The sequence below is a fragment of the Vigna unguiculata genome, chromosome 11 (genome assembly GCF_004118075.2).
Source record: "Vigna unguiculata cultivar IT97K-499-35 chromosome 11, ASM411807v1, whole genome shotgun sequence".
In the NCBI taxonomy this organism is placed as follows: Eukaryota; Viridiplantae; Streptophyta; class Magnoliopsida; order Fabales; family Fabaceae; genus Vigna; species Vigna unguiculata.
This window is the reverse complement of record NC_040289.1, coordinates 26,311,200-26,320,898: the sequence shown is the minus strand read 5'-3', so window position 1 is coordinate 26,320,898 and position 9,699 is coordinate 26,311,200. Positions and strand designations below refer to the sequence as shown.

General features: G+C 33.0%; 2 protein-coding genes across 2 annotated transcripts; both read right to left on the bottom strand.

Annotated features, from left to right (window-relative positions):
- Window positions 1-4,409: 4,409 nt before the first annotated feature.
- On the bottom strand, window positions 4,410-5,543 carry LOC114170298. The gene is made up of 3 exons (XM_028055780.1): window positions 4,886-5,543; window positions 4,757-4,776; window positions 4,410-4,559 (listed from the first exon to the last, which is right to left on the bottom strand). Exons 1-3 carry the CDS (start codon window positions 5,541-5,543, stop codon window positions 4,410-4,412), a joined length of 828 nt encoding a protein of 275 aa, XP_027911581.1.
- Window positions 5,544-5,649: 106 nt separating this feature from the next.
- LOC114170297 (protein FAR1-RELATED SEQUENCE 8-like) lies at window positions 5,650-6,909 on the bottom strand. The gene has a single exon (XM_028055778.1). It carries the CDS (start codon window positions 6,907-6,909, stop codon window positions 5,650-5,652), a length of 1,260 nt encoding a protein of 419 aa, XP_027911579.1.
- Between the last annotated feature and the right edge of the window lie 2,790 nt (window positions 6,910-9,699).

Sequence of the window (9,699 nt, the reverse complement as noted above, 5' to 3'; positions counted from 1 at the left end):
TACAAGCCAAGTGTAGCCTAGCCCATAAGTCAGGTAATTCTTGATTAAAGTTCTATAAATACAGGTGGACTCCATTAATTAAAGGTATGCAATTCATTAATTCTCTAATCTGTGATTTGACTTTTGAGAGCTCCTATGAGTTGATCATCAGAGTCTTTTCTGCATGTAACCCCCAATACGTCCAATCCGGCAACACTACAAGATGACATACCATGGAATCAAGGATTGGGTAAGACGTAATTTTTGCTCCCTGATATTTTGTTATTGTTTCCGCAGGAACAAAAAAAACCATGAAAGGTTGAAGCTTCAACATACAACAAAAAAAATCAAGAAAGGTTGAAGCTTTAAAGTTACAAAATAAAAATACTATGACAAAAGAAAGGATTTAACTTTAAACCAAGAAAATAAATGAAACCTTGCAACTTCAAAATAACAATATACAAAGAAAACCAAAGCAACCGCAAACATAAGGTTGAAGCTTTCAACCACAAAAATAAAGAAAGCTTGAAGCTTCAACATTGAACCAAAAAAAAATCAAGAAAGGTTAAGAAAATACTATGACAAAAGGAAGGAACTAACTTTAAACCAAGAAAACATATGAAACCTTGCAACTTCAAAATAACAATATTCAAAGAAGATGAAAGCAATAAACGTAAGTTTGAAGCTTTGAAAAAAAAATCAAGATAGGTTGAAGCTTTAAAGCATGTTGAAGAAAAATAATTCAACCAAAGAAAATCAAAGCAGCTACAACGTAACCTTTAAACCAAACTATGGAAAAAGAAATGAACTAACTTTCAAGCAAGAAGGAAGAAGATGAATACAAATGAATGAGGTGGAGAGATTTCAAGATTGAAGAAAGAAGATGAATATGAAATAAGAAGGTGAAAAGAAGATGAAGTGAATATGGATTATAAGAAGGAGGTGTACATGTGTCACTATAAGAAGTCATGTGCAAAATTTTGGAGAATGGCCAAATAACCACGATAATAAACATGTGTGAAGATATTAAGTTGGGATAATTAAATATTTTTATTAGACTTAAGTTTTCTTATTTAAAGTTATATAATAGATGTGTTTGATGCTGATAAAAGAAAATTAGGACTGACACCCGTCAGTAGTGCGAGTCCCGACTCGTTCCTTGTCCTTGCACTGATAATTCAAATTTCTAGTAGAAGAAAATAACACTAGGCAACAAAATTCATTGACAAAAGGAGAAAGCGTTAAAATAGAAGGACGAACCATTATTACAATAAAAAACTGAACTTTTATAAATGAAGCTAAAGGCTTTTTGCAGGCAGAAGATGGGGTTCGTGTTTGTGGTTTGGTTTCTCACAAAAGATTCTCTCACAACGTGAATGAGGGGTTTTCTTCCTGCACCCCCAATTTTTCTTCCTGCACCTCCAATTTTTTCAAATTTCTCATATTAACCTTACCTTTGACTGAAAGTTGACTAGGGTAAAAAGTTAAAAAACCCTACATCTTTCTTACATACTTCCTTCTCCCCTAGCAGTGTTGCACCCCTCTCTCATTTTCCCATTTTTTAAACTTTTTGTTTCTTTGGTTTTGTTTCGCACCAGTCCTTTATTACCTCAACATTTCTCACATTTCCAACTGTGCACGAGATCGACAGTTCCATTTTGAACGGTAAGTTTTTTTAATGGTTTGTAGTATTATTATAAATTTTGGATATGTTGAGAAATGTTTAGAAATTATTGTTGATGCATATTTTGTAATTTTAAACTGAAAATCGTCTTCACCATCTTACAGGCAATGGAACCACAACTTTTTCGCAAATTATTTTCTTCCCAGATTTTAGGAACTGGTGGTTTCGGGTTCTAGGAACCGGTGGTTCCGGCTTATAGGAACCGGTTATTCTGTTAGGAACCACTTGTTCCGGCTTTCGTAAACCGGTACCCTGAATTTCGCTTTCTATAAGCCGGTTTTGTGCAATGGGTTTTGAAATTGGTATGACTGGTTTCAAAACACGATTTGGTTCCGGAAATTTTGAAAAATATTTATTTATTTATTTATTTTGGTATATTTGAATTGATAATTTCTTTTAGATGGCAAGGACTCGTGGTGCTCACTTAGTTGGAGCAGAAAGCTCTCAACAAGGCCAGAGAATAAGACCTACTGCATCTGCTCGTAAAAGAGCCCGTGAAGGTGATGTTGGTGTACCAAGGGTGGATGTCGTTCATGAACACCAACATGTCGATGGACTCCGTTGTGGACGAGCCACAAGATTTTGAACAAGTACAAGAGGAGCACGAAGAAGGGGTTGCATATCCTGGAGGTCCATATGATACCTCCTTACTTATAGTTATTCTAATCACGTTGCATTTTTACTATGGCAAGGCGAGGTTAGTGTTGTGATTAAATTTTTTTTAATGATGTGTCTTTTTTATTTATATGGTTTGATGTGTAAATCTTTTGTCTAGGACCGGGGCAAGTTAAAATGATTTCCCATGGTAAAAAATGCAATAAATTAGGAGTTTGTCACCCTAATGTTGAGGAGTTTGTTGTGAATTCTGGATTAATGCCTCTTTGTGACATATCATATGAGTATGCTAATAAGGGCCTGATATCTGCCTTTGTGGAAAGGTGGCACCGGGAGACAAACAGTTTTCTTCTACCAGTTGGTGAGATGACTATGAGACTTGATGAAGTGTCCATGCTTCTTCATCTCCCTATAATCGGACAGTTTTGTCCCAATATCCCTCTAGATAATGCTGGTGTTGTGGCACCACTAATTGAGTTCTTAGGGGTGGATCGGGCAAAGGCCACAGTTGAATTAAGACAATATTGAGGCCACATGTGCGATAAAGTTGGTTGAGAGATTTGTATGAAGATTATTGTGAGATTGAGCAATGGGAGTATGCCGCACGAGCTTACTTGTTGCATCTTATTGGATGCACAATATTTACGGACAAAATTTCAACATACATTAGTGTATTATACCTTTTGTTGTTCAGAGATCTTGCAACATGTGGTGGATATGCATGGGGAGTCGCTGCACTTGTTCACATGTACGAACAACCAGGAGATGCATGCTTTACATATACAAAGCAATTAGCTGGATATCCGACTCTTTTACAGGTATACATTAACTTTCATTTTGAATTTCTTTTAAAAGTTGTTAGTGAAATAAACTTGAATTTATTTTTATGTAGAGTTGGATATATGAGCACTTCCCTGGTATGGGAAGGAAGTGGTGGGTAATTATGATGAGACTCAACTTCGGGTGGCACGTTTTCGGACAGGGCGACAAATATGCTCCGTGAGAGACGTTCGAGTTCAGATAGATATGTTGACATATGATTGGGTAATTTGGAGCCCTTGTGCTACTCATCACATCACTCATTTGTTTGAGCCTATCTCTCTTTTCTCTGGATTCATTCGACATGGAGGTATTTTTCATTGTCATTTGCCAGGAAGGGTTTTAACGCAATATGGCTATGTGCAGCCAATTCCCTTCTCTCCAACTATGGTTCAAGAGACTAATATGACTACGATTGATGATCGTTGGTTACACTACGACAGACATGTCTTGACACAGTTCACTCTTGCTTCCCCCTATTTCCATGTGCTGAGGCATACATGCAGTGGTTTCGACGTGTATCACATCCTTATGTCATTGCAAGTGCTAATGAAGATCGACCAAGTCTCATGACCCAACATTGTTGTGACATCCTAGATGATGTACATGTACCCAAAAAGATAGAGTCATCAAGCGGTGTACGGGTGAGTAACTTTATTTACGTTATCATTAGAAAACTTTATTATATTTTGACATCATGTTATGATGGTTGCAGGGTGTACTGAGATAAGTTGTAGTCATTTTACAGAGGATGGTTGATTGTAGGAAAGTCATTGAGGGCACGATCGCGTGGAATAGCACTCAAAAGGCCTTGCAAGATACTCATGAGGCATTTGAAGAATGTGTCGAGACGACCGGAGAAGACTGAAATGTTCGACATTGAAGTTTATTTTATTACACTAAGTTATTTATGGTATTAGACTATGTTATTTGTGGACTTTATTTTATTAGACAATGTTATTCATGGTATTAGTCACAATGCAGGTTTACATAACAAATATAATATATCAGTCACAATGTTGGTCTACATAACTACAATTAACAACAATCAATTCCACGAATTTTTGCATCCTACTAACATAAAAGGGTGACCATGCTCTAGCCTCACGATAACAATAATGAGACCAAATCATGTCTACCATTGGTATAGGACAACCATCTTATAGTTTAACCTGAAAATTATTAAGTGTAATAAACATAACCATATGTTACTATTAGCTAGAGAAAATGTAATAAATGTGAGGCGTAAACATGAAATAATTGACCATACCTGCACAAAATGTGAACTGTTAACATGTCCTATACTGATCATTCAATGTTGCCTTATATCAACGGATGGTGTAGAACGTAGTGGAAGTATTATCATATTTTGAACCAATGACAAACACATTAATATGACATTGTATTTATTAGCAATAAGATATCCCATGTCAGGTATAGTCATCCATTTGTCCATGTTATCCTGAATATAATAAGATGTCAATGTTATAAAAATTATTAATAAAAATAAGATGTCAATTTCAATTCAAAGTTAAGTAAAAGAAAATACCCTAGAAGTTGAATCTACTAGCAAGGACTTCCTTAGTTCTTCGACTCGGTATTGACTCGATTCTTTAAATAAATCATGTCGGATAAGTGGCCAAGAGTATTCACCCATACCCAATAAAGCAGCAATACATCTGCATCCACAATGTCCATCAGCAATGACATCAAGAATATAAGGGTGACAAATTACATGAAATTGATTTATCATAAGTATTCGTTTTTGTTGCATAGATTCATAAGTACCTTTTGCCCTTGCCTTTGCCTTAGATTGAAAATCTTTATTTCCCAAATGACTATCATGGAAGGCATCCACGTGCTCAAAATATGAGGGGTCACGCTTAGTAAATCTTTCAAATCTATAAGCTCGAGTCTTTTGTGCACCCTTAGTTTTAACTTTATGCATCGGTGCAATCATTGATGTTTGTTCTGGACAAACAATTTCTCTCAACTTGTGCTTGATTGTGACTTTTCCTGTAATGTCAACTTCTTTGTATCGATTAGTCAAGAGATTAATTTCTTGTTGAATGCCCAACTCTAGTATTGATTCAGCTGATAAAAGATCAGAGAAACTCATTCTACTCCACATAATATGTAATTCACCTAGAGGTATCACACCAACGTCATATCTAGCTAATACACATGCACAAGGTAAACCATATGTTTGCCTCAACATACAACCACAAAGTTCACTATCAAATCCAATGTTTTTAACCCGATCAACCTCATTAGCAATGAGTACCAAAGCAACTCTTGATACAACACCCACTAGTTTCTTGTACGTGATAATATTGAAATCATGAGTCTTGACATGTAGGCTTCTTTCAAATGACGCCCTGATTTCGTTATGTTGCAACATCATAACATTGTGTATTGCATCCCAACATGAACACAAGTCACCCATACTGTTTCCCAAGACTTTCTTTAAACTCCAGTGGGCTGACTCAACCCTAAAATACATGAAATCAAGAGAATAACATGTTAAAGAAGAAAGTATAAAATAAAATTTATTAACCAAACCTATTTGTCGTTGTTTGCCCTAAATGCATTACTTTGTCTGTCCATGCCTTCACAAATCTTTCTTTGTAAGGAATTATCCATGTGTCGTTAACATATTTAGAAAACAAAGGCCAAGCATTACAAACATAGTGAAATCGCATGACGTAATCTGCAAAAGTAGATATATCTCGACAATCCATCACATTTTCCCATGCATCCAAGACAACTTCCCATGAGTCTATAGAATTAACTAACATTTTACACTTGGCTCTAACATTCTTCTGAATGTGGAAACGACAAAGAAGATGATAAGATTCAAGGAACACAATGCTTATGGAATTCATTAAAGCAAGGTCTCTATCAGTTACAATGACTTTAGGGAAACCATCACATGTGATAAATAACTCTTTTAGCCTTTGGAGACCCCAAATGAAGTTATTCTGTCGTTCACTTGATAAAAACACAAAGGCAGCAGAGAAAGTCTGGCCTGTCAATGTGACACCAACTATCTCAAGAAGAGGCAGCCTATATCTGTTGGTTTTATAGGTGCTATCCATCAACAAAACAATATTAAATGCATTCAACAATTTAATTGCATTAGTATGTGTCCAAAAAATCTCACTGACCTCTTCAGAATCCTCCACACATCTACTCCAATGAATGTATTTATCACGTTCTAATAACATCATCAACTGCTGTAATTTAGTTATGCACCCTCTTAAAGATCGCTTATAAGTATATCTCGCATTATATAACTGTTTTATTGTTGTGACATTATCTTCATTATTTTCCTTAAGGGTAAGCAGAATGTTTGCAGGCTTTACTTGACTCTTAGTCATGCCGATAAGCAATGATTGTTCATCTGACTTTAATCTACCAGCATAGGGGCGACTAACTAAAGTTCTAGACAGATCATGATTATGACACCCAGATATCACTTTTAATACCCAACCATCTCCATTAGATATTGGTTTACCTCTCAATTTAAAAGGACACTCACATTTCCTTGTCCCGATTATACTAGGTTGAAGGTCAGAATTATATTTTCTATACTTCCCACCTCTTTCACATCCTAGCAACACATATGTCTTTTTATCAGGTTGACCATTAGCTGTATCAGATTTTATAATAACAATAACAAAACCAAGTTGAAAAGCAACACCTCGTACCCACTCAATTAAATCATCACGTGCAGAAAAAACTTCTTGAGTAGTAAAATTTACAGTGTAATCGCCATCGATCTCAGGAATAAAGATTGAAGAATCTTCCATATTTAAGTTATGGTTCACTCCTTGAAAGTTAGTCAATTCTTTAAAGTAAACACTTCCATCTCTAAATTAACCAATTATAACACCCTAAAAAAAACAATAACACATAAGCTAAGACCATGCAAAATACATATACAATTAATTAAAAATGGTATCACCGGTTTTCAGAAGCCGGTAACACCGATTTTTAGAAGCCGGCAACACCGATTTTCAGAAGTCGGTAACACCAATTTTCAGAAGCCGGTTCTTTCTCACGCTTTCAAAAAGTTGCTTGTTACGGCCTTCACAAACCGGCTTTTACGGGTTTCATAAGTCGGTATATCCTAACGACTTTTACAATACGTAGTTTCCGGGTTTCTAAAGCCGATTTTCATTTAGTAAACTTCCACACTTATACTACAGAAAGAAAAAACATGTTTTAATCAAATGAAAATGTTAACAAAACTTTTCAAATGGAATGAATCTTACCTGAATGAAGTTGAATAATGTGGAAGAAGAGAAAAACTGAAAGATAGCAAGATTCTTGACGGGAAGAACGAAAGAGAAGGAAAATTCTTCAGAAACAACTCCAACATTAAAAAAGAGTAACCATTCGTCGAGTGGTGGTTCACTGAGAGTATGAGTGAGGGGAAAATTGTTTTGGGGGTGCATATTTAAAAAAGATGAAGTTGTTGAAAAGTAAATAAAGTTGGTAAGCAGTAAGTAAGCGGTAATTACCGCTTAACTATTCATATAATAATTTTTATTTATTTGTTTTAGGAACATTATGGTCTTTGCACAAAAATTGGGGGTGTAGAAAGAAAAATTGGGAGTGTAGGAAGAAAACTCCTTTGAATTATGCAGACCGGACTTTAGTGGTCAGTGGACTCAAAATGTTAGTTTGTTTCGTATTTTCCTTAACAGGCCTGTGGATCGGTTCTTTTAGCCTGTAACGCTCTATTATTCTTGGAACTTCTATATCAAATAACCTAATGTTATTCAACTTTTTTAATGTTGTGAGACCTTAACTAAACTAATTGAATAATTTTATTTTATAAAATAAAAATATGCTTTACTAAAAGAAATATACTTAAATTAGATTCAATCACTAAATATAATTTCTAAAATTGAACCTAAAAATATTTTTAATAGAAAAAATTTACTTATATTTAAATAAATATTTGTTTGGAATGTAGGAAAAAACAAAAAAGGAAATAAAGGAACATAACTAGAATGGAAAGTGAGATAGATTAAAAAGAAATGAGATAAACTTTTTTAATTCATATTATTGATGTGATATAATAAAAAACAATTGTAGATAATATAATAATTGAGTATGAATTAAAATTGAAAACTGAATTTAAAATAATTTGATAAAAAGTAATGTTTAAAAATATAAATAAATTTATAGACTAATTATAATTTTTTATTTATAATAATGACTATTTTAATAACCAGTATTTTTTTATCTTGTAAATTGGTATCTGAATTGGTCAGTGTCTAATAATTTTTTATTACTAAAATTGATTATTAATGAGACGTTTTCTTATAATGTATTTAGAGAAAAAAAGGTACATAAACATTGTAGAACTATATTTAATATTTTATTTAATGCACACCAATAAAAAATTAAAAAATAATTAAATATTTATACTTTTTTGTTGCTAAAACTTAAAATATAATTAGAGATAAAAAGTTTAAATTAACAAAAAATTTAACCATGTTAAACATATAAAAAATTGAAAAAGAAAACAACATTCTTTGACTTCCTGAATTTCTTTCTTTCTTTCTTTGACTTCTTGATAACATTTTCTAACATTCTTCTTAACTTAACAAAATCCCTCATATAAAAGAAGCATACAATATTTTAATATATGAAATTGTCAATTATAGAGACATAAAATTAGCAATATAAAAATTTTGATTACCTAGACTTTCAAGTCAAACACTATATTTAAATTTGTATATCCAAAATCATTTTTAGTAGAGACTTTAAAAATTACAAAATACTTATTTTGTATGAGATAGATATTGCTTAGAAATTTCAAAGGGTACTTTTGTATTTATAAAATTTGTCAGATAAATATATCATATTTTAATTAATGAAGTTAACTATTTCAGTTTTCAACGTAAAAACAATGAAATTATATATCATTAATTATATTTTACCTGGTGGCCTAAGATACCTGTTAGCATTCTCCATGTAAATCTATACAGGTATTTATGGAAAAATTGCTTATATCGTTTGATTTGATTATGTTTTAAATATTCTATTACTTTTAATTAATTAGAATATAGGTATATCTGTTTTTTCGAAAATCCTTGTAGTTATATGAAGAAAGATAGATGTGGGATTTTTTTTTTCCATTTTTATTTACATTGTTATTTTCATTTTTTATCTGGTTTCTTCTTTTGCTGGTTTGTTATTTGTTTGCACAAATTCGTAGTTCGGAACGAGAGCACCCAGAGCTTCTTCTGATCCAGTAAAGTTAATTTCGTTAATTCTCTTAGTTCTAATATTTCTTTAACTTCTCATACGTTCCAATATTCATGAGTTCGTTCATTTTATACACAAAAATTGCTTAGTCAATAAGCAAATTTGATATGTATGATTTTCAAGTAGTTACCTGGTAATTTCCCAGGAACTCAAAGTCAAAGGTTATGAAAAGCCGGTTTTTGATCGTCCCATTTAATATTACAAGTCATTTTTCCTTTTAACCCAAAATGTACTTTCGGCCTTCCATAAAAGATAATTAGCAACCCGTTTTTAATTGTCCATTTCAATATATACGTGTTGTTTCATTTTGTGAAGTT

Bases quoted from the DNA above. Each gene is read 5' to 3' on its own strand.
- LOC114170297 (XM_028055778.1), bottom strand. From the start codon at position 6,909: ATGGAAGATTCTTCAATCTTTATTCCTGAGATCGATGGCGATTACACT.
- LOC114170298 (XM_028055780.1), bottom strand. From the start codon at position 5,543: ATGGGTGACTTGTGTTCATGTTGGGATGCAATACACAATGTTATGATG. The intron at 4,777-4,885 runs GTACTTATGAAT...TTGTGGATGCAG, and splicing joins GGCAAAGGCAAGGGCAAAAG to ATGTATTGCTGCTTTATTGG. The intron at 4,560-4,756 runs GTATGGGTGAAT...TATTATATTCAG, and splicing joins ATGTATTGCTGCTTTATTGG to GATAACATGGACAAATGGAT.